This window comes from Lactuca saligna, chromosome 2, assembly GCF_052625555.1.
Source record: "Lactuca saligna cultivar CGN05327 chromosome 2, ASM5262555v1, whole genome shotgun sequence".
Lineage (NCBI taxonomy): Eukaryota > Viridiplantae > Streptophyta > Magnoliopsida > Asterales > Asteraceae > Lactuca > Lactuca saligna.
In genome coordinates, this window is record NC_136418.1 from 91,736,860 (window position 1) to 91,763,035 (window position 26,176).

The 26,176-nt window shown below is 37.6% G+C and overlaps 1 protein-coding gene across 1 annotated transcript; it reads right to left on the bottom strand.

The window, feature by feature from the left end:
- Positions 1-453: 453 nt before the first annotated feature.
- On the bottom strand, positions 454-2,328 carry LSP1 (Eukaryotic initiation factor 4E protein). Its single transcript, XM_078979698.1, has 5 exons — positions 2,072-2,328; positions 1,454-1,622; positions 1,229-1,354; positions 795-860; positions 454-657 (listed from the first exon to the last, which is right to left on the bottom strand). The coding sequence occupies exons 1-5, from the start codon at positions 2,245-2,247 to the stop codon at positions 613-615; spliced, it is 582 nt and encodes a 193-aa protein (XP_078835824.1). The 5' UTR covers positions 2,248-2,328; the 3' UTR covers positions 454-612.
- Positions 2,329-26,176: the final 23,848 nt, after the last annotated feature.

Here is a 26,176-nt window from a genome sequence, read left to right on the forward strand (position 1 = left end):
TTAATGTGTGAACCTTATAGTAAATGTTTTCTTAATGTATTTAAAAACCTTATTGAACCGTAAACCAGTTACCATACCAATATACCAATTAAAGAAAAAACCAATTTTGTAAAACATTGTTATTACAAATATCTTACTCTCATGCCTCCACTTTTGAGTGTTAACGTGAGTAGATCTTGAATCTCCTAATTCAATAGATATACAACGAAAATTTGCTGTTCAATAAAGTCAAAAACCATATTTATTCAATCATTCATTCAAACATAGTACGAAGGACGAATGTCAATATTACCAAATTTCTTGTGTCACCCTTTCGAATAGAATTAAGAAATATTAAACGCCATTACCATATCTATCGATTCATTGCAACAAACTATCTCAAATAGCTTATTGAAACTCTATTTTAGTAATCTCATGTTAAAAAGCAGCAACAGGGATTAAAAGATATCCAAATTGTAAGAAAATCAACATTTTCTTATAACAAAAAAACAAAATTCCTCAACAGTGATTACCATATCCCATCAAATACAACACGTAGAAGGCCAACACAATTCAACTTTAAAAAAAAAAAAAAAAAAAAAAAAAAGGCTGCAAATTGTTCTAGGAATGTCATTACACACTGTAACGACCTTTTGATGTTCTTGTCTTTGAGTCATCCTGCATAACCACATCATAATGTTATTATTTATACACATCTTGTATAAATTATAATAATTAATAAATAGCTAAATACAATACATAATATAAAATGGAAATTTTAAAAGGAAATGTAAACAGTGTAAAAAGAAGTTTACATGGAAGTTGTAGGTGATCTTGTCAGTCACATCTATAATTTCCTTCCACTTTCTTCCAATACTCATCTACAATTCACAATTCACAAACCACAAATCAAAAGGGCAAAATCGTAATTTTACTAATTTGTATGATGGATTCAATCTGGTTTCCTACGTGTGAGTTTGGTTTGGGGTTTATGTCATGTTACCTTATCCAGGGTAAAGTAGTTATTTTGTTTCTCATCTAGGGTATTTAGGACTTTTTACTTTCTTCTTCTCCAAGTAACAATGAAGTTGCATTGTTAATGTAAATACTGAAAAGAGCTGCAACCCTTAGGTCATTACTAATTGTGTGTGATGAGTTTATTCTAGTTTTATCTTATCTAGGGATGAGTAGTTATTTTAGTTCTCATCAAGGGTATTAATGTCTTTTCCTTTAAGTGGTTAACAAATACCTGAGCAGCTTCATTAGCAGCATTTTTAGTCCATAAAGAAAGTTTATCCTGCCTTTGACGCACACTAGCAACCACACCACATATTTCATCAGCCTCATCAAATTGCTCACCAATTAAGGCCATCAACTATGACAAAAAATATACATATTTCAAATTCAGTTGATTAAAACATTGAAAAATATAAAGGAAACTCAAGGAAGAAGTGGAGAGAAATTAGAAATATACAGTTTCAAACCACATAGTTTCAAGGTTAGCCTTTCTGCTACTAGTAACTGTCCATTTCCCTCCATTTGCACACTCTGGATCTTCCCATTTAGGCTCAATCCCAGCTTTGAACAAATGGAAATCAGCATTTCCTGGAAGCTTGCTAGGTTTGAATACCTGATCATACAGACTGCAAGAAAAAATTCAACATGATTTTAGAATCTTATACCAAGATTACCATCTCTTTTGATCAATGAATGATCTCAACTTGGTTATTTTGAATTCAAACAGTTATTGTATTATGATTCAACAAAAAATACAAGCACTCAGCAGCACTAAAGTCGAATTAGGGCATAAGAAATTCAAGATATAGAAATTGGTACCAGATCAAAATTTTGTTAGCAGAATCTGTTTTAGTTTGTTAGAGACTGTAAAACGTTAGATGCTTCAAGTTCATATACGAATACAATCCATGGATAGCTAAGTAATTTGTATATTAGCGATCAAGAGGAGTCGGAAATCGAAAATTTAAATCTAGGTTGAAGACAGATCAAACCCTAACAGTACATCCAATTAAGAATCTTAATTACGATATGTAGAGAAAAGAAAGACGTAGAAGAATATGTAATTAGCGTTTACCACCAAAACTCTTCGACAGTGTCGAAAGTGTAGCCGTTGCGAAGATTATTCCCCCAACCTGCGCCTTGTTTAGGTTTAGATTGATTATCAAACCAGAATGTCCACTTCTTGTCTAGCCTATGGGGTTGCTCCGCCACTTCTCCGCCAACATCTACCGCCGCGCCGTCAGTCGCCATTGTTCCCGGCTTTTCTCTCTCTCTAGTTCTCAATTTCCCTTCAAAGAAGGGGTGTTTGAGATTGGTTGCTGAAGCAAACTGCTAACTTGCTATTATATGGGCCCAAAGAGGGCAATGCACCCGTTAATGGACTTTTTATGGTTTATGGGCTCAAAATATGAAATGGAGCAAATAACGAAAACGGGTTACAAATTTCTATATGTGTAACTTTAAGTAGGTGTAAGAAAAGAAAAACTAATAATGTATTTTTATCAAGTGTCTCAAAGTGTTTCATCTAAAATAATTGTAAGGATTTTCCATCATATATTCATATAGTTTTCAAAAGGATGAAGTATCATAACACAACCACAAACACAAATCAAGTGTTGGCATGTGGTGGCATACCTTGGTCGTTTAAGGAATAACTTTGGGAAGTTGGTTGTGGGTATTCTTGAAAGCGAATGGAGACAATGATGGTGGATGATGGTGATATTAGGAGATGGTGGGGGATGAGATGGGAGGAATATGAATGCATGAGAGATCTCCAATGGGAGGGGTGGATTCTTGTAACAAAACAAAGGTTTGTGATAGTATTAGGTTTTGGATGTATGTCAAGAAGAAGACTCTTATTGGAATGAGATCGTCTTATGTAATATAATTAATATAAATGATTGTAATAATAATAATAAGAAAAAATAAGCGTAAAAATATCATTTAATAACATTTAAAGTCATACTTATAACGATACTAGAGGATGGGACACTTCTTATAAATAAATTCATTCTTGTAGGTAAAGATCGAAATTTTTTGATGAAGCTATATATTTCAGTATGACATAGGAATCATTTCTACATTTGAAATGTCTTTATGCCTAAAAGTTATTATAAAATGATATTTGCTAATAACATATGATTCTATAAGGTCACACTTTATGATAAATTACTATCAATTGATTATTTATTAAGTAAACCGATTATTAATTAATATAATCAATACTTGTATTTAATTGAAAATTTATTATTTTATAAAAAAAATATTTTACCAACATATTGAACATTACTATTTTTTGGAAATAATAACAAAATAGAACAAAAACTATTATATTCATAAGATATAAATATATATGGTGTGTACAAATTAAATGGACACTTTAGTAACCATTTTGTTCACATATTTGGTAGGAATCATCTATAACATGAGAAATATGAAATCTTTCATTGATAAGTTCTTCTTGATGGTTTCTAGCAAATCCACAAATTACCAAAATGTTATATCAGATCTTGAACCTAATAAATGACTTAGAATCATGAACATTGAGATGTAATCTATGTATAATAATCAAGTATGAGCTTGATTAATCTTTCTCCCTATAACAAGACTAAAATGAATAAGTAATTCTTTTAGAAAGAATACATACATGGAGATCTATACACATTTAATAAGACTTGTTGTTAATTAAACACTTTAATTGGTGGGTTTTATAGATGACAAAATCATATTTTTGGCGGAAAAATAAAATCCTAAGTTTACATACACCTTAAGGATCTAAGTTTTCACTATTTATTGTAATAATCAATTTGAATATCAATAACCTTATTGTCACCCTAGTATTTTTACTATTTTTAAAAATAATAAAATAGTATAGAAAAACATACCTTTTGATTATGCTAGTAGATAATCAAAACAAAACCCTTCTTGAAATTGGTTGGAAGCTAGAACCAGGAATTTCATGCCTCTGATGGTTCACACTTAATCCTAGTAACAAGATGGCTTAAAGAGAGAGGAGAAGGGAGCTCCAAATTTCGACCTTGGCTTCTTAGAAAGGAGTGGTGGTCGAAATATGAAGCCAGAGAGGTGTTAATATAACTGAAGGAAACTTGGAGCTAAAGCTAATGTTTTAGGGATAAGGCCTAGATTAATTAATATAATAATCAAGTCGCCTTATCTTCTTTTCCTTACCCTATAGATGAAAATTCTAGGCTATTCCTAGCTAATTTTGGTCCACCCTATCCTATGGGATTCTAGAACCTTCATGCTTCAACTTTCAATAAATAACAAAACAATCCCAACACTTTTAATTACTCCAACTAATCCTAAAATTTAATTCTAATTAATTTCTGATTAATTATTAGTTAAATAATACAATTTCTAATTAATATATTATTTTCATAACATATTAATAAATTCATTTTATTTTAATTTCTATTTAATTTATTAATCACATAATAAATTAATAAATCAATCTTTCTTTCTAAAAGTCATCCTTTTCAATTATTAGGTTTGAGGGCAACCCAAAAGGACTTTGCTAATAATTCAAGATTATAATAATTTAGTTATTGGCTTAGACACCTAATCCAACAGTCTCCCATTTGGATTAGTCTAAAACTAAATTACCGATATAATGTCACACCCCCGAACCAGACGGCGGAAACGTCCGAGGGCTGTCGTGACTTAATTGAATACCATAACATTGAATATATATGAAACATAACATCATTCATCACCATGCATTAATATAGTACAACTGGTAGAGTTTACACTGAGTACATTGTTTTAATATTACATTCCCAAAAATAAATTGTTCGATCATAGATAAGCAAACTGCAAGCCATCACTGAATACATTTCCTTCGGTTTACTTGTTACCTGAGAATACAAGTATTTTGAAAAACGTCAACATATGAAATGTTGGTGAGTTCATAAGCGGTATTTGAAAAGCAACGTTTTGTATTGTTTTGAAAACTACCAGAAAATCCGATATTTTCTGAAAAGAGTTTATGAAAAAGTTTGTAAAGATCCATAAGTATGCTTGTTTGTTTCTATAGTTGTAAAAAGTGTTCATTAAACTTGTGTACATTTCGAGCCTGTATGTAAAAAAAAAACCCTAGGAAGACTCGATGTTTTCCTAACACTTTGAATTCCATGTAGTTGTTGTACCATCGCGGCATGTGAAATCATTGATTCCAGGCGACGTCGGATTATTGCGCATGGTGAATTATTATAAACACGCGTTACACAAACGACCAGTTTACAATTATACTAACGATCCCGTAGGCGTCGTCCGTACTATTCACGTAACCCAACCGCCCTGACTTCGTGTAGCCCCACGACCGAGGAGAAGAGAGGGCACGAATATCTCCGTAATCCCATTAGTCGGTCGAGGCTATAGTGAATGCGAAGAACCCTTGGCCCGACTCACATTAGGTGAATTCTCGACTTTACTAGCAGTACCAAAGGACCCTTGGGGACCAATAGTATAAAAGCCATTGAAAGTCCTTTTACGCTGTGTTGGATCATGTAAGACCCAACAACTCGTAAGGTTGAAGTCTTCGGGCCTAAAGATCAGGTCATTGGGCTAGCTAGGCCTAACAAACAAGATTTTACACTTTGGGGCCCAAAGATGGTGCGTCGACGTCTGTGCACTCTCACGTGTGTATTGAATTACCGAATATTACTTGTATGAATCGAGTGATCGTCGTGTTAGTAGTTTCGGGTTTGTTATTGATTCGAGACCGAATCAATTCGTTTGATAACGATTTTTGGTGTTGTTGTGTATTGAAATTCGTCGAAAGTCGTAGTGCCATTATTTGATCACAACGGATGTATTGAACTATCATTGAAAATTTTCTGTTTACAGCCCCTCTTTGTTTGGTAAATTTACTTTTTCAACCCTTGGAATAAATAAATTTCCGGTTTAGTCCTTAAACCATTTTTCTTGTCATTTTAACACCAAAACTTATTGCAATTGACATTTTTCAGCATATTCTTAGTTGAAATCAGTTTTAGTCCCTGAAAATACAGGTTTCTCGGTTGTAGCCCCTCTTTTTCGCAATTTTTACATTTTTGGCCCAAATTGGAAAATTTTGGCAACTTTGGTCCTTTTTAATTATGAAAAGCATTTTTAACCCTTGAAAAGGACTTAGAACACTAATAGTCCACTGTTTTACAGAAAAACACAGTTTCAGCCCCTCAAAACAGAAAATTTCACATATTGGGCCCTATTGGGCCGAAAATGTCATTTTTAGCCCATTAAGCTTGAAATTTATATTTTTAATCCTCCAAAGGAGTATATTTCTAGAAAATACAATATTGAAACTGTTTTGACTCATCTCACCCATCAGAATTCGTAATATGTCATTTTTGGCCCTTTAATTTTATATTTTTAACATGTTGTGTCCAAAAATGAGTTTTTAGCCCAAAGAAGATGTTATTAAGCCACTTAGCCATTTCTCTTGGAATACTTTGAATGTTGTGATATAATTTATGCTAGTATCATTCAAAATAAAATACATCTCGAGTTTTAGGAGTTTATGGATAGATCCAACATCATAATCACACAAAAACACACATATAAGCATAGAAAATCATACAAGGCATACAAAACACATATAGATCTACACTTTCACTTGTATTCCCCCCCCCCCTAAAACTTATAAAACAGAAAAATAGGGAGTATGAAGCTCACCTTAGGGTGTGGTTTCGGTTTTTGAAGAAAAGATGGAAGAAAGTTTGGTGATTTTTGGCCTTAGCACCCCTTGATGAAGATTTCGACCTTGAGGTGATTCTAGGATGCAAGATCATGATTTTTGCATGGATTAGGAAGAGATTTTTGATTAAAATAAAGAATCTAAGTCATAGATCCAAGCATAACCTTACCTTAGATGAAGAGTTTGTGGAAATATCCCCTTGAAAACCTCTTAATTTTCGAGATCTTGATGAAGGATGGAGGGAGTTTTCTTGAGAGAGAGTTGTGAGATAATTGTGTGTGTGTGTGTGTGTGTTTCGGCCGAGAGTGAGAGAGGGAGAGAAGAAATGGACCTTGAGGTGATGTATTCCTAGAAGTACGAGATGTTGCATGGAGATATGTGGGATATAAGTGAGGTGGCATGCATTAAGTCAACCCTTCCTCATTTTTTTTCTTGGATTTGGGCCTTGGGCCGAGAATTTGGAAGGAAAGGAAAAATTTGGGCTTTAATGCCCTAAGCCCATGTATAAGTTAGGTTGGATGAGTTTTAACCTAAAAAAAATATAATATGATTTTCACACTATGTTAGGCTAGTTTAGGTTTAATCATGGTGCAAAACTTTTAATTTATTTCATTTTAGGCCCAATATGGCCCAAAATGTTGAATGAATGAATGTGGGTCCAATTAGAGCCCATTTAAGGGTTCTAAGCCCATGATAGTCAAATTGGAAGCTTATTGGTCCATTTGGGCCCAATAAGGAAGTCCTAGTCCAAAATGGACCTAAACCAGAACTTCTAGGGTTTCCAATTGTTTGTTGACTATTTGAAGTACATGTATGATGTATTTTATTGAAGTTTTTGAAGGAATTACACATACTCTTAAGTTTTTGATTCAACAATTTACTTGAGCATAGAGATTACAAGACACAAAATTTCTAGTTGTGACATATAACTTCTAAATTAAACAACAAAGAGTGCTTCCATTGCAATTGCCGAACTCTGAACTAAAAAGACATAGGACCTTAGATAAGTGATCCAATATTCCTCCTTTCTACTAGATATCTTGCATACATGAGACATAAACTAGAATCAATCTCATTGTCTAAGTTTTGTTTCCTGATGTCCTGATTTGTGATGACGACATAAGACTTCAAATTGAAGACATCAATTGAATCCTAGATGGACCCAACACTATAAGTCAACGCTAAATCACTGAGGGGCCCAAAGATATTGCTTTTCCCATTAGGGCAAAAGGAGTGAATAAATTTTGACATATATGCTTGTATCCTTTACTCACCAGATCATACATGATACTGCATTTTATAACTTCATGTTACTGACTCGTTTTCGCAATACCAATGTACAACCGACTTGTAAATTTCAACTCATATATCTTTGTTTCATGAATATAAGATATTATCGCCTTCAAATTAATTGTGATATAATCCATGAAGTAATTCTCTGAGCATGAGTTTATCCCATACTTAAATCTCCATTTCTAACTACTCATGAATGTTGTAGCAATATAATTGTTATGTTTAACCTCTTTAGATAGTATATAATCCAATTCATGACAGTCGTAATTCACTACTTACTTCCTAACGTATGAGTGACTGTGGAATTTGAATAATTAAATTATTTGTGAAGTAAAACATGAAAAACGAAATACAAGAATAAATAATTAACAAAGACAATACAGAAACTCGTAAATAATCTCTATTATTTAATCATCAAAAGTTAATTACATATATTTTGTTACAAGTTTCAAGCTAATCATCTATCTACTAAAACTAATAGCATCTCTCAATCCAATGCTTCTAGCATGAAGATTGTGTTTAACCCTACTTAAAGCCTTCGTCAAAGGATCTACAAGATTCTCTTCTGATGATACCCTCTTCACAATGAGGTGCCCTTCTTCTATTCTATCTCTGATATAATGGTACTTTCTGTTTCTATGTCCTGATTTTCCATGATCTCTTGGTTCTTTAGTCAAAGCAACCGCACCTTCATTATCGTATAAAAGTTCCATTGGTTCCTGAATGGTTGGAACTACTCCAATGTCTCCAATGAAGTTATTCAACCAAGTTGCTTCCTTTAATGCTTCACTTGTTGCTATGTACTCTAATTCACAAGTAGAATCAGCCACTGTGTCTTGCTTGGAACTTTTATAAGTAACTGCTCCTCCATTTAATGTAAATACCCAACCAGATTAAGAACGAAAGTTTTCTCTATGTGTTTGAAAGTTGGCGTCACTATACCCAATAACTCTTAACGTATCACTACCACCAAGGACTAGAACCATGTCCTTTTTCCTTCACAAATATGTAAGAATGTTCTTAATTGTTGTCCAATGAGCTCTGCTAGGATTTCCTTGATAGCGATCGACCATACTCAAAGCAAAGGACACATCAGGGTGAGTACATGTCATAGCGTACATGATCGATCCTACAGCCGAAGCACAAGGGACTCGACTCATATTAGCTATCTCTTCATCTGCACTTGGTCTTTGAGTCTTAGTCAATTTAGCATTGCTCTGAATAGGTAGCTCTCCTTTCTTGGAATTTTCCATACTCAACCATTTTAATACCTTGTCTAAATATGTACTTTGACTAAGTCTAATTAACTTGTTCTTTGTATCTCTCAAAATTCTTATCCTGAGAATATAGATTGCCTCTTTTAAATCCTTCATAGCGAAACACTTTCCAAGCCAAGATTTTACTTCTTGCAAGGTTGGAGTGTCGTTTCCCATGAGTAGTATGTCATCGACATATAATACTAGAAAAGTAACTATACACCCACTAGCTTTGACATACACACAAGACTCATCCTCACTTCTATAGAAACCAAATTCTTTGACTTTCTCATGGAAGCAAATATTACAACTACGAGTTGCTTGTTTAATCCATAAATGGATTTCTCAAGCTTACATACTCTATTGGGAAACTTTGCATTAACAAAACCCTTTGGCTGACTTATGTAAACATCTTCGATCAACCTCCCATTAAGGAAAGCGGTTTTAACATCCATCTGCCAAATTTCATAACCATGAAAGACAGCTATGGCGAGCGTTATCCTAATAGATTTAATCTTAGCCACTGGTGAGAAGGTCTCATCATAGTCAACCCATTAGATTTGAGTAAAGCCCTTCGCAACCAATCATGCCTTGAATGTGTGCACATTTCAATCCATATCAGTCTACTTCTTGAATATCCATTTGCAGCCAACTATCTTTCGACCAGGTTTTTGATCAACTAAAGTCCAAACATGGTTGGCATACATGGACTTGATCTCGATGTCCATTGCCTCTTTCCATTTGGCTGCCTCATGGCCTGTCATTGCTTCCTTATAATTAGCTAGCTCATCCAAATTTACCAGTGTTTGATCACTAATAAACGTATCACCCTATATAGTTATATGGAAACCATAAAACTGAGTTGGGATAGTAATTATATAGGAACGACAAAAAGGTAATGAAGTGTCAACTGGTTCAACTGGAATTTCTTCCTATAGTTGAACCCTATTGTCTTCAAAAGTTCATTTCATTGGTTGACTCTTCAAATTCAATTGTGCTTCCACTGTCCTCTTTTTCATACGAGTTCTCTCTTACGAAAGACTCCTCTTCATGCTACAAAGACCACTTTTTCAGTAGGTCTATAGAACAAGTGTCCAACGAATTTTTGTGGGTAGCTAATAATGTAGTGATAAAGAACATGGTTTGACATGCGGAATTTAAGTTTGCACAATTGAACATGGTGATTTGGGTGCTAAAAGATATATTCGATCATAGTAAATGAGTACAAAAAGGGATCTAGTATAGAACTTCATAAATATCTCACTCACCAATCACTATGACTACATCTCTCAAGCACACCTCTACAAGTGGACAAACCCACCTTATATAAAGGTGTTTTCATGTCTCTCTGTCACTCTCACTAACACATGTGACAAAAGGCTAATACTCCACATGCAAGTGGGTTTTACAAAAGTCAAACATTTACAAAGTCAATCATGAATAACTTTGCACCCAAACATTCTCCCCCTCAAAGTTAGGAATGAATGACCCACTTCAATTCTTCCAAAGTCGAGCAACTACGCGGTTCGAGCCTCAAAGGTGATACATGTTGAAACGAACTTCAATCTTCAATTCTTCCATGATTCTTCAATTTGGGCTCTAGGATGTGAGACTATACAATCCGAGCAGCAACGAATGATTAATTCCACAAATCACCTTGATCTTGAAGACCCGCTCTGATACCAACTGTAGTGACAAAGAACATGGTTTGACATGCGGAATTTAAATTTGCACAATTGAACACGGTGATTTGGGTGCTAAAAGATATATTCGATCATAGTAAATGAGTACAAAAAGGGATCTAGTCTAGAACTTCATAAATATCTCACTCACTAATCACTATGACTACATCTCTCAAGCACACCTCTACAAGTGGACAAACCTAGCTTATATAGAGGTGTTTACATGTCTCTCTTTCACTTTCACTAACACATGTGTTAAAAGTCTAATACTCCACATGCAAGTGGGTTTTACAAAAGTCAAACATTTAGAAAGTCAATCATGAATAACTTTGCACCCCAACAAATGAAAATACACCTCTTACTTCTAGCTTTAATCTTGTCATGAGTCTCTCGTTTAATGAAAGCTTCACAATCCCAAACTTTGATATGTGCTAACGAGGAAACTTTCCCTGTCCACATCTCATGAGGTGTTATGGAAACCTTTTTGGTAGGGACAAGATTTAGGATATGAATGGTTGTCTCTAAGGCATACCCCCATAAGGAAATAGGAGGAGAGTATCAACTCATAATGGAACGAACCATGTCCAACAAGGTCTGATTACACCTCTTAGCCACTCTTTAAGTTGTGGTGTCCTACGAGGATTCAGTTGTGAAACTATTCCATATTCCTTGAGATAGTTGTGAAACTCGATACTAAGATACTCTCCTCCTCTATCCGATCGAAGCATCCTTATCTTCCTGCCTATTTGATTCTCAACTTCATGTTTAAAATCGTTGACCTTTTCAAAGGTTTCTGATTTATGTTTAATTAAGTAGATATAACCATATCTATTATAATCATTTGTAAATGTTACATAAAAGCGATTGGCATCTCTTATGGTGGATCTGAAGGGACCCTTGCACATCTATCTGTATGAGGTCCAACAAACTTTCACTTCTTTCACAAGATCCAGTGAAATGCAATTTTGTTATCTTACCTCAAAGACAAGATTTTCATTCATCATTTGGCCTTAGGTCAAATGATTCCAAGACTCCATCCTTTTGGAGTTAGGCGATGCGTTCATTGTTAATGTGCCCAAGACGACAATGCCACAAGCATGCATTGTCTAAACCATTAGACAAATCAATGTGAAATACACTATTGCCTAAGTTATCAACACAAGTCATAGTTTCATACACACCATTAAAAGGTAAAGCTTCAAATATAAAATTGTCATTTTCATAAACCAAAATTAAACCATTCAAATCATTAAAAGATTAGCAAAAACCGTGTCTAACCAATGCATGAAATGAAATAATGTTTCATGTCATTTCTATTGAATAACAAATATCTATCAAATCTAAACTAAATTCACTATTATGCCTAAGATGATAAGTCCCAATCTTTGTAACAGGAGAAGATCACCTATTGCCCATGATCAGATTTATCCTCCCATGCTCCACCTCTTCATTTTCTCTTAGCCACTGGAAATTTGAACAAATGTGAAAACCACATCCTATATCAAGGACCCAAGAACGAGTAGATTGTGAGTTATTAGTTGGAATAATATATATACCTGTTGACGATGGCTTCACCTGGTCATCCTTAATGTCTTGCAAGTATTTCACGCAACTTATCTTCCAATGGACATTGCCAGTGCAATGGTAACAAGTGGCATATTCTGAAGGTTTTTGAGAATTCTAACACTCCTAAGGTGTACATGCAACCCTAGAAACCTTGGATATGTGTTTTACCAAGATCCATGAAAATTTGATTTTTCCAAGGTTCTTAACCTAACTAGCATGGCATAGGGAACTTGAAACATAAAAGCTAGTAGGAGAACATACCTTTCTTGTTGCTTGGATTCCTTAAGAACTTTGTGTGCCTAGCACCCCAAATGTGATGCATCAAGTGTTTCAGACAACACCACAACTCTTGGAATAACTTTGAGACATGTACACATACACTCAAAATTGGCTAGCCCTCTAGTTCTTCACTTTAGTGCTGATTTTGGTAGCCCATGGGTCCTTTTATAGTTGTGTCACAAGTAGGGTTACACCATCTAAACCTTAATTGAAATGGCTTTTCATTTCCTCCATGATCCATGGGTTTTAACCTCCATGGACTATCCATGGAGCACCTTATGGGTTTTATCCCAATTCAATAAACCATGGATCATTAGCCCACTATATAAGAATGGATGATTTACACAATCAACCCCATATATTTAATTAGTCTCTTTTTGATCACCAAATTAATTTTTGATCAATACTAATTAAATAATATTATTAATATATTAAACAAGTAGGGTTACATCATCAAAACCTTAATTGACATGGCTTTTCATTTCCTTCATTATCCATGGGTTTTAACCTCCATGGACTATCCATGGAGCACCCTATGGGTTTTAGCCCAATTCAATAAACCATGGATAATTAGCCCACTATATAAGAATGGATGATTTACACAATCAACCCCATATATTTAATTAGTCTCTTTTTGATCACCAAATTAAATTTTTCATCAATACTAATTAAATAATATTATTAATATATTAGACAAGTAGGGTTACACCATCTAAACCTTAATTGACATAGATTTTCATTTCCTCCATGATCCATGGGTTTTAACCTCCATGGATTAATCATGGAGCACCCTATGGGTTTTAGCCCAATTCAATAAACCATGGATCATTAGCCCACTATATAAGAATGAATGATTTACACAATCAACCCCATATATTTAATTAGTCTCTTTTTGATCACCAAATTAATTTTTGATCAATACAAATTAAATAATATTATTAATATATTAGAACTTATAATACATTAATAATCCATAAGTGTTCTTTTCTCATTTTGTCTATCCAAGTGTCATGATGTCATCCAACCCAAATGGACCATGTCAACCGGGTCAAGTACATACCAAAAATAGTTATGAACTTAGACACCTAATCCAACAGTCTCCCACTTGGATAAGTCTAATAACTATAACTCCAAGTATGAATTCTAGAATCGATCAGCAATCGTAGCTCTTTCAAAGTCTCGCGGAACTAAGATGATGTGCCATTTTAGATAAGTGATCATATAATCCTCTATTCTCAAGATATCAGCCATACAAATACATGGCACAATGTCGTACTTATTGTCTAGTATTTTGTTTCTTGATTTCCGATTTGTTTGACATAGAACTTAATCGAACACATCAATTTAGTTCTTCCTGGCCCGGTACATAGTTCAAAACAAAATCATCGAAGGGCCCAGATATCGCTTTTAATCCTCCAAGGACTAAAAGGAACATATAAAATTCGACTCATATACTTGTTCTACTATTTGTTGAATCATAAACAAATGCACGTTTTATAACATCGAGTTACCAATGCGTTTTCGTACAATCAATGTATAACCAACTCATATTCAACAACTCATATCTCTCGGTTTGAAGACTTATATGATATTGCCATCTCAATATCACTCGAGATAAATTCTATGAAGTGATACAAGTGAGCGTGGATTAAATCCAATACTCGAATATCTATTCCAGGAGTACTCATGAACACTGTAGCCCCTTTATCCCAGACAAACTGTAGAACCTTCATGATAGTCTTGCCTCATTACCTACTTTCCAAAGTAAATTGTGAGACAAGTCTTCATTGTACTCTTAGAGTACGGATTAAAATTCCTGTAAGTTATAACTAGAGTCTCTTGTAGGGAGAGAATGATAATTATGTATAGATCTATATTGGGATTGACAACCCACACCCATGCTGCTTGCAACAGCTCGACCTGCTGGTCGGGGGTGACAAATGTCATTTCTATTCCGATGCCTAAAGAACGTCGTAGCAAGTTATCTCTGTTATAGTATGGTTATAGCGACTCACATAGGAAGATAACGACGCATATAGTTTATGATAATTTATACTTTAAAAATGGGTTTTTATCTATTTAATACTGCATACATCATTATAAGTACGAAACACACAAATACTTTCGGTCTTGGGATTTAAGACTACATAACATTTTTTAAGGAAAATATTGGATTTTTCTTGTGTATACATTACATTTACAAACAAAGGTTTTGAAACTACTTGTATTCTCAGGAAATCAGTAAAACAAGAAACCCACAACTTTTAAAGATGGGACGTTAATGAGTCAAATAGTTAATTTTGTCATCATAGTGTAATTGATATTGAAACATGTAAACTCATACTATGGTGTAACTTTTTAATTATATTTATGATGGTTGTATTTATTTTGAGCACTATTATACTCGTTGTTAAGGTACTACGCATGAAGTCCGCCACCCCAGGACGTTTCCGCCATCCTTGGTTTGGGGGTGTGACAACGAGTTCATAAGGGAACTCGGAGAGTCCGATGAAGAAACCTCGATGATGTTCATAGGACTCGGCGAGTTGATTAAGGAACTCGGCGAGTAGGAGGATCTTGTCCATTTTCTGATTATGCCAGGACTCGGCGAGTCTAAGGATGATTCAACGAATCAGTTTGACAAATTGCGATGACAAGTAGCTTGGGAACTCGATGAGTCATGGGGTGACTCGGCGAGTCGAGTCGCGATTTCCAGGTTTCTGAGTTTTAGGACTCGACGAGTCACAAGGCTAATTCGGCGAGTTTGGTCAACTTGGAAGGTTGACCTTGACTATAATGTTGACTTTGACCAGGTGTAAAATGGTTATTTTACCCTAAGAATAGTTATCAGTTTCTGACTAAGTGTCATTATGGAATTTATAGCCAGAGAGTTATCGAAGCAGCAGACAGGGATTTCTCACTTAGGTTTCCAGCAATCAATCATACGAGGTGAGTTTCCCTTTAGGTAGGAACGTGTCTAAGGCGCCAAGGCCGACTGGTAGCATGTTATGTTAGTAGCTGAGTGCGGGCAGGGCCTGTATCTCCTAGTTAGCTGAGTGTGGGTGTGGCCCATATCTCATAGCTGAGTTAATTATGATATATGCATGAATGATAGATTTAGTTATACTTGTTGTATGTGTGATACTTGTATGCTTTTTTATCAGTCGAGTGTGGGCGGGGCCCGTATCTCGTAGCAGTCGAGCATGGGCGGGGCCTATATCTCGAAGTGGCTGAGGGTGGGTGGGGCCCGTAACTCAGAGATAGCGGAGTGTGGATGGGGACCGTATCTCCTAGTTAGCAGAGTGTAGTCGGGGCCCGTATCTCCTAGTTGCATGTTATATGTGTATGGTATGTGGTAGTTTTGGGGAGCTTACTAAGCTTCGTGCTTATGGTTTTTAGTTTTGGTTTCAGGTACTTCATCTAGCAAAGGGAAGGGCTCGGCACGATCGCATGGCACACACCAGAATCTTAGCCTGGGAGTTCACTCTGATGATTTGTTATGAGATTTTGATTTGTGATAGATACTATGATGTTTTATGATACATGATTCACGATTTACATATGAATTTGGATGATTTATGATTTTAATAATGGTTTGACAACGAAATTTTTGGTCCGTATTTTTGGGATGTTACAAGTTAGTATCAAAGCCTTGGTTTGCGGGATTTGGGCGCACTCTCGGGTGTATCTGAACTCAAACTAAGGAAGTGGTATAATTTTTTTTAAAAGAAAAGCATATTTACAAATGGATTTGGAAAAATAGAAAAGAATTTTGAAAAGAGAAAAAGGGTGTGGTGCATGTAATCAGCCGGGCTCAAGTAAGTACTCCCAAGTTACCCATACAAGTTTATGTTATGATATGTTTATCAACTTTATAAGAACTGCATGCTAGATTAGGACTAAGGATCTAGGAAGGATACCTTATGTTCCTATTATATTTGTATCGGCTTTCTGAGAAATGCATGCTAGTTCAAATCAGTCAGTATGATAGCAAGAGTAGTATATGCTTGATTATGTGTACTCAATGCTCGAATGTTGTTAGGAGGAGATAGAAGGAACTTCTTATGCAACTGATGGATGTGAGTGGGGTGGTGATCACCCTAGGGCAAGCCTAGGATGAGAGTAGCGCATGAAACAATAGTATTAGAAGGGACTTGGTGGAATCGAGGTAGTTCTTGAGGAAAGTACGAATAGATGGAAGGTAGTATGGGTCCGTACTACTGAAAGTAGAGGATCCGTACTCAAATCAAGGAAGGTTGAGATAAAGTAGGGAACTAGTAGTGTTTGTAATCCCCCGAGTTTTAATATTATTCTGATGTTCATTCTGATGTTTTATTTTCATAATGGTGGTTCTACGTCCTAGGCCAGCAGTTGGCAGCTCAGGTGAGGGATCAGGCTCAGGCTCTAGAGCCGAGCAGTTGGATGAGCAGACCATGGAGTTCATCTCCTCATAGATTACAAACAATATACTTGACCAGACTCCTGTGATATTCAGTATGATCAAGGAGGGTATTCTAGAGCTTATGAAGGAGAGGTTTAGTGCTTTCCGTATTGAGATGGTGGCCATGATGGGGTCGCACACACTTACTTTCCGGGAGTACAGGGCATGTGGAGCTCCCGAATATCATGGGGCTTGGGACCCCATTGCGAGTACTAGATGGTTTGCGGATGTCTCCAATGCATTCTACTCCAGCAGGTGTCCGATGAGGACAAGGTTAGGCTTGTGTCCTGTCTTTTGAAGGACACAACATGTGACTGGTGGGAGGAGGTTGGGGGAGCCATTGGTGATGATACAGTGTTGGATGTGATGACCTGGAATGATTTCACGACCAGGTTTATGACCGAGTTTGCACCTGTGATCGAGGTGTAACAACTAGCAAAGGAGTTCCAGGATCTTGAGCAGACTACTGAGACTGTGGCGGAGATCACCGCCAAGTTCAGGGAGAGGTCCCTTCTCGTTCCGCAGTATGTGGCGAACGAGGAGATGAAAAAGGCCCGATATCATGAGATGTTATGGAGTGATATTCACGAGTTCGTGAGCCGCTCTAGCCGCAAGACGCTGGAGGATATGATTGCGTGGGCTCGTGAGAGATAGATTGATTTAGAGATGGAGAGGAAGAGGAAGCCATAGTCGATATCTGGTGTGGATGGCTCGGGAAAGAATCCCAAGTCAGATTCCTGAGGGAAGGGCCAGTAGGGCCGAGGCCATTGTGGCAAGTGTGGCAGGTCGCACGAGGGGGCGTGCAGGCGGGGAGTTCGGGCTGCTTCAAATGTGGCTGAATTAGGCATGTGAGCAGAGATTGTACCGCTGCTTCTACCACTACTACCACCACATTATCTGACTTGATTTGCTTTCATAAGGCCACAAGAGGTCCCAGTGTTCGAGTTTAGCAACAACAGGGAAGGTGGCGGCACCCACCCCTGCTATATTGAGGATTACAGACAACCATCATAGCTGGGCTCAGATGCCAGTGGCGAAGAGCAGAGCCTTCCAGTTGACAGAAGAGGAGGCGCGTGCAGTTCCTGACGTGGTCACATTTATGTATCTTCTCCGTTATCTCTTATTTATTTTTGATAAATGTTTATGTTTATGTGTTTTGTTATAGGATCGTTCTTAGTGAACGACAAATCTGCTATAGTGTTGTTTGTTTCAGGGGCTACCCGATCTTCTATGTCGCTCGCACTTAGTAAGCGATTTAGTAAAGCTCCAGGGGAGCTGGATTGCCCACTTGATGTAGAGATAGCAGATGATAGGACTTTTAGAGTTGCGAGGGTTCATAGGGGATGTACATTATGGTTAATCAACGAGCAGTTCTCAGTGGATTTGGTTCCTATTCCCATGCGAGGGAATAAGGTTATTGTGGGTATGGATTGGTTAAGCCCCAATGGGGTAGTGATTGACTGTGAGCTGCAGCTAGTGAGGGTTTGTACTCCTAGTGGGGGGGGGGAGTTAGTGATTCAGGGCGAAAGGCTACAACATGGACCGATTCTCTGTTCAATGGCGAGAGCGAGGTGCTACTTTTAGTAGGGTTGCGCATGATACGTCGCCTATATCATGGATACCAAGGATAAGGGTAAGGCAACAGTGGATGATGTAACAATAATGAGAGAGTACCTGGATTTATTTCTAGAGGATTTACCTGGGATACATTTAGAGAGACAGGTTGAGTTTTGGATTGACCAGGTCCCCGATGCGGCTCCGATAGTCAAGGCACCATATCAGTTAGCTCCTCTTGAGATGCAGGAGTGTCTACGCAGCTGCAGGAGCTGCTAGAGAAGGGTTTTATCAGGCACATCAGTTCGCCATGGGGAGCCCCAATCCTGTTTGTGAAGAAGAAGGACGGGCCGCACCATATGTGCATAGATTACCGGGAGCTAAACAAGGTAACCGTGAAGAACCGTTACCCACTCTCGAGGATAGATGATTTATTTGACCAGCTTCAGTGAGCATCTTGGTTTTCCAAGATTGATCTTCAGTCTGGATATCACCATATGCGGGTTAGAGATGATGATGTGTAGAAGACCACCTTTAGGATTCGCTATGGTCATTATGAGTTCATGGTGATGTTGTGTGGGCTCACTAATGCTCCAGCTGTGTTATGGACCTCATGAATTGCGTTTGCAGGCCGATGATGGATTGGTCTGTAATAGTATTCATTGATGACATCTTGGTTTACTCCAAGACTCAGGAGCAGCATGAGGAGAACCTGAGAGAGGTACTAGAGACACTAAGGATGGAGAGACTTTATGCGAAGTTCTCCAAGTGTGACTTCTGGTTGCGCGAGGTGTAGTTCCTCAACACCTTTTCAACTAGAAGGAAATTTTGGTGGATCCGGACAAAATAGAGGTCGTGATGTAGTGGGAGACTCCGAGGTCTCCAACTGAGATTTGGAGCTTCCTGGGTCTGACAAGGTATTACAGGACATTTATCTAGGACTTCTCCAAGATAGCAGTTCCGTTGACCCAACTGACCAAGAATTCAGTGGTGTTTCGTTGGGGTCCTGAGCAGTAGACAGCCTTTGAGACACTAAGGCAGCAATTATGCAAGGCGCCAATTCTCACCCTGCCACAGGGAGTAGATGACTTCGTAGTCTACTGTGACGCTTCAATCATAGATATGGGAGCAGTGTTGATGCAACGAGGTCATGTGATAGCGTATGCCTTGAGACAGTTGAAGCCTCACGAGGCTAACTATCCGACACATGATTTAGAGCTGGGGGTTGTGGTGTTCGCCCTCAAGATTTGGCGGCATTACCTCTACAGGGTCAGGTGTACCATTTACACGGACCACAAGAGTTTGAGGTACCTCATGGATAAGCCGAATATGAACATGAGGCAGTGTAGGTGGTTAGACGTGGTTAAGGATTATGACTGTGAGATCCTTTACCACCCGAGCACGGCAAACATAGTGGCCAACGCCCTGAGCCGCAAGCCGGCAGTGGCCCCGATCCAGGATATTTGTCTGAGGATGACAATGATTACTCCACTGTTGGAGCAAATCCGAGAGGCGCAGGTCGAGGGCCTGAAGGAGGAGCATCGGAAGTGCAAGAGGATTACAGGACAAGTGGCCTCCTTCGATTACGACAACACGGGGCTGTTGACCCTGCATGGGAGAGTATGGGTGCCGAAGTGGGGTGGAGTACAACAGGTGTTGATGGATGAGGCCCATAAGTATAGGTTCTCCATCCATCTAGGAGCGATGAAGATGTACCGGGATCTTCGCCCAGACTACTGGTCGCCCTGCATGAAACGGGACGTAGCCTGGTATGTAGAAAGATGTCTGACCTGCAGGAAGGTCAAGGCGGAGCACCAAAGGCCTCACGACAAGATGCAACCTTTAGACATTCCTGTGTGGAAATGGGAGGATACCATTATGGATTTCATTACTAGGCTTCCTAGGACCGCACGTGGGGTTGATTCGATATAGGTCATCGTGGATCGGTTGACCAAGAGCGCTCACTTCATACCGATCCAGGAGAGCATCTCATTCGAGAAGCTGGCCGAGATTTATGTGCGGGAGGTAGTGGCACGCCACGGGGTGCTTATCTCGGTGGTGTCAGACCGAGATGTCCGCTTTACTTCCAAGTTTTTGAAGCGGCTTCACGATGAGATGGGTACTCATCTCCACTTCAGCATCGCTTTCCACCCGCAGATGGACGGTGCCACACCCCAAAACCGGGAATAGCGGAAACGTTCTGGGGTGGAGGACATCATGTAAAGTATCACAACAATGCAAAGTAGTAAACAAACAACAACATCATCCATTGCATTAATAGTACAATTTTAATTACAAGTGTGTTCTTTCATCGTAATAAACAACATAATGAATACTCAAAATAAAAGACGTGTCTTGACTGCTCCGTCTTCACAAAACCTAGTCGTCGTACCTGTCTATTTGTGACCTGAGACTACAAGTTATTTTGAAAGCGAGTATCAACAATAAAGCTGGTGAATTCATAAGTATTTATGTATCTTTGATTTGTAAAACTGTAAATAAAAGACTTGTACATGTTTTGAGAAAAGTTTGTATAAGTATGAAAATGTTTGTAAGTAATTGTAAACGTTTGAAAACCCTAGAAAATCCTATATTTCCTACTAGTATAAAAAGTAGTCTTCTACCAAGACTCAACTGTTTTGAAAGTATGCATCACTGTAAATGTGACGGTTTTTTACCCTGTATAACTTTTATTATTATAAAACTGTAGTCTACCTCATCGTTTATGTGTATGTGTCTCAAAATAAAGGCAATAAGGAAAATAGTATATCTATATCAAATATATTCTACCTCATCATTCATGTGAATGTGTCACAAAGTCAAGGTAATAAGGAAAACAATATAATCACTAAAATTGTATCCTTTTGCACTAGGATATTCACGACGTGGTAACTCGCCGAACAGTACAACCGTAGGCACCCGTCGATGTGCATTTTCCCTATTGTAGCTAACAGCCTTGGGGGTGGAATGGTATGTCCCGAAACGTATGTAATAGTATCTATGTATTAGTATTTATGTAATAGTATCTATGTAATCGTATCTTTGTAATTGTATCTCTATAATTGTATCTCTGTAAATGTATGTCTTGTAATTGTATGTAATAGTATGTCTTCATACAGTATGTAATGTATTAGTATTTCTGTAATTGTATCTCTTCATATAGTATGTAATGTATTAATATTTTTTTAATTGTATCTCTTCATATAGTATGTAATGTATTAGTATAGACTCATGAATGAACTGAAACTCCTAACTCTACCTATTATAGTTACTAGTAATGTACGTGTATAACCGAAAGTATGCCTTTGCTACCCAAAGGTACTGAACTGACTGATGGAACTTTTATGTCTACATATGTATACATGATATATATAACTAATATTTAGACGATATTTGGACAAATAACCGATGCCCTAAGGGTACATCCAAACAGGGAAAAGGAATTAAACCGAGCTAGCAGTCCTAAGTCCTTTAAACATTACTTATATAACTACACATATACAAGCATGTATTTGACACTATAAAAGTATAAAAGAAGTTTTGTAAAATCTTTGAAAAGTTCAATAAATAAGAATTGATGACTTAAGGTCAGTTTATAAAACGATTTGAAAGTGGTTTGTTTGATAAGACTGTTTTAATAATAAAAAAACCTTTGTTTGAAACACAATTGTAACAAAGTTTGAAAGAAAACATAGAGTATGTAAGACAGTTTGATAAAGAGTTTTAACATGTTAAAACGTTTGAGAAAGTCATTTGAAGTAATATGTTTCGTAAAATAGCTAAAAGTGTAGTAAATCCATTTGTATGCTAGTTATTAATCACACGTGATTGATATAATAACTAGCATGATGCAACTTGTATCCCACCATAAAGCATTTATAATTATTTAAAAGCATTTAAAAGGTTAATTAAGGGGTATGAACTCACCTGCAGTGAGTGGATCAGATGGAAGTGTCGGACAAGTGCTTGGCGGCAAGTGAGGACTTAAACACACACAATGATTCTTGATGTTTCTAAGGCCTGGAAATATTAAACCTAGTGTACAACGAGTTAGAACAAGAGTACTTATGATCTAGGAGCTTGAATGGTCGGTTTTAGCCAAGAACACTAGTGTGTGTTCTTGGTGTTCTTGGTGAAACTTGAAGATCTACACAAATGGAATGATTTCACGGATGAAATCATCGAAGATCACTAGATCAAGTAAGATATCAACTAGTTAGGGCAAGAAACTTACGAGTTTTGAAGATCAGGGATGAAGATCGGGATGATACTTGAGAGAATTTGGGAGGACATCAGCCAAGGGAAAGAAAGGAATGAACTAATGGCCAACATATCATCATATAGGGGGGAGTTTACGGCCCACATGGAGTTTACAGCTGTAAACTCCCTTGTAGTGGCTGTGAACTCCTGATCAAGGTGTTATAGGCCTGTTCTTTGTGTTATAACTTCAGCAAATAAACCCCGACACTTATCCCTTAAGTGTACAAGGCTCAGAACGCTCAAACAGACTCCAAATTGTGCTAAATAATAGCATGAATGACTTTGACTTTCAATGAAGTGTTTGACTGTACTGGATAGAAAATTTCGGGTTGTCACATCATCCCGCCCCATTAGAGGGAATTTCGTCTTGAAATTAGAATTTAGGTAACAAAAATAGGTAAGAATAATCGAGCAAAGAGGTGGGATACTTCCTACTCAATTTATTCTTGCGCTCCCAAGTGAATTTAGGTCCTCAATTAGCATTCCAACGAACGTTCACTAATGGGAAGTGGCTTTGCTCCGTTCGTCTGATCTCTCGGTCTATGGTCACTACGGTTCTTTCACGAAGGTGAGGTTCTTGTTGATCTCGATCTCGTCGAGTGGGATTACAAGAGTCATGACGGAAAGGTACTTTTTCAAGTTCGAGACATGGAAGGTAAAATGTATGTTACTGAGTTCACGGGGTAAGTTGGATTTGTGAGTAACAGGGCCGATTCTAGCAAGAATCTCAGAGGTCCGAACTATCTTGGATTTAGCTTTCCACGCTTTCCAAAGTGTATCAAGCCTTCCCAGGGTGAGACCTCCAAAAGAATGTGGTCTCTCACTTGAAATTTCAAAGGTTTTTTCTTCTTGCTTCTCTTCCCAATCAAGGGCCACTCCCTTCTGTGTCATATTCGTAAGAGGTTCCATAATTCGCGAGGGGTTTTGAATGAACTTACGACAGTAGTCAGTGAGACCTAGAATTTGGCGAATTCCCGTAGGTGTCTTCGGTGCTGACCAGTTCTCAACAGTTTTGATTTTTGGAAGGGTCCTCAAGAATTCCCACATCACTAATAGTGTGCCTTTGGAATTCAACTCTTCAATTTCAAAACTTGTATTTAGAGAACTTCGTGTAGAGCTTCTCTGATCGTAATGTTTCCATGGTTTTTTGTAGATGCTCTTTATGATTTCCTTCTTACTAAGAGAGTAGGTAAGTAAGTCATTTACAAGGACAATGATGAATTGATCTATGTAAGGATGGCATACCCTATTCAAGTTCATGAATACTACGAGCATATTGGTCTTATCCGAGGGGTATCACTACGGACTCGTAGTGTCCGCATCGAGTTTGGAAGATTGTCCTCGGGACATCCTTCTCTAACACTCACAACTGGTGATATTCAGATTTCAGGTCCATTTCTGAAAGGTAAATCGTTCCTTGCGATTGGTTAACCAATTCATCTATGCGAGGCAGAGGGCAATGATTTCTAATGGAAATCTTGTCCGTTAGTCGATGCACTTACGAAACAATTCATCTATCTTCTTGAAGAATAAGACCGGAGCTCTCCAGGGTGAGGAACTTAGTCTTCCAATTCCATTGCTGAGTAGTCGTTAAGTTGTCCGGACGGTTCTTGCATCTCCGTAGATGTTAGACTGTAGGTCGATTTGGTTGCAGGAGTATCCTTTGATTGGATTCTATGTTTGTTTTCATGACGATGTGATTATTCGTAGTCTTGGGCAATCTTTGTCCTGAAGTTCATATCAGAAGTCATACATGGTTCATCAATCACAATCTCGTGTATACGAGTCGTAGATAATTAAGATTGAAAGGTAGTCGAATAAATGATTCTTCTTTAAGCTCACATCTAAACAAGGAAAAGAAGTTAAAGTGGAATCATCCATTCTAAACCTGTAGAACCTTGATTATATACCACTCTGGTGTATACATTTTTCAGTGATAGATCAACCGTAAGGGCCCTTGGTTTGAACTTGACGTACTGTACGAGTGGTATTCCGGGGAGGTTTGCTGTGGTTTCTTCAGAAAGGTTACGAAACATGAGGTACTCTATGCATGAGTACTTTGGAGTTCTGGAATGACGACTTCGCTAGAAAGGAAAATTTGGAGAAAGATATTTACGCATGAAACTGGTATTGTGAGGATCGAATGGACTCGAGTTGTATGGTAATATCGGACTTACTTGGAAATAAAGACATTAGATTTGATCATAAGGGTTTTACAGACAAAACACAACAATGCAACTTTTAACAGAGTTACAGTACTTTAGATTTACTACAAGACTATTGCTGCGAACAAGGTATACTACAAAAGGCAAGTATACGCAGCACGAGGGTCCCATTACTGACGGGATCTTGAAAAAGATAAGACTCGAGTTGCACTAGTTTTAAACATGTTTAAAAGCATACTTAATACTGACAATTGGAAGTGAACCCATATTATAGTAAGGTCCTTCATTGCCTTTTTCCATTCTGAGGTCAAACTCCTCGTGTTCCACTATCGTTCTTCTCTGTTGGGTAGTCCCTCTTGAAGTGTCCCATTACGCCACACAGATGGCATATCCGAGAAATTTCAACATTGTTGGTTGAAGTAATGTGTTGAATCCGAGTTTTGCAGAAGCGGGTAGTATGTACATTCTTGTTGCAGTTATAGCAGTGTAACAGACGACAACTACCTAGATGATGAAAGCTGCACTTATTGCACTTCGGTAGGTTTCCAGCATACTGTTTGGCTGGGTTAAGGATAACTGGGATACTAGAAGGGATGGTAGTAGGAGTTATAGATGTCGTGGCCGCGAAGGCTTCCACAGGTTGTTGTCTTTTGCTCGCCCCTTGGGGTGATTTGCCTTTAAATCTATCCCAGAACTTTCGTTTGTTATTCTTGGGCTTGAGATTCGGGGTGTCGTGGTAGCTTGTTACTCATTGAGGTACTTGATTGTTACTTGGATTGGAATTATTGCTATCAATCCTGCTAACATTTGCATTGTAAGCATTAAGGTGAGTCATAACAGCTGTCACAACAGCTTGGAAGGTAGTTGCATCAATCTGAAGAGTTGGTGTTTGGTTGATGGGTTGATTATTTTTCTTCGGAGAGATGATTCTGCTACATGAAAGGAAAATGAATTCGTGAGCGATTATG

Excerpts from the sequence above, each read along its gene's own strand:
- LSP1 (XM_078979698.1), bottom strand. The coding sequence starts at position 2,247 with ATGGCGACTGACGGCGCGGCGGTAGATGTTGGCGGAGAAGTGGCGGAG. Across the intron at positions 1,623-2,071 it reads ACTGTCGAAGAGTTTTGGTG|TCTGTATGATCAGGTATTCA; the intron begins GTAAACGCTAAT and ends TTTTTCTTGCAG. Across the intron at positions 658-794 it reads AGATCACCTACAACTTCCAT|GATGACTCAAAGACAAGAAC; the intron begins GTAAACTTCTTT and ends GTGGTTATGCAG.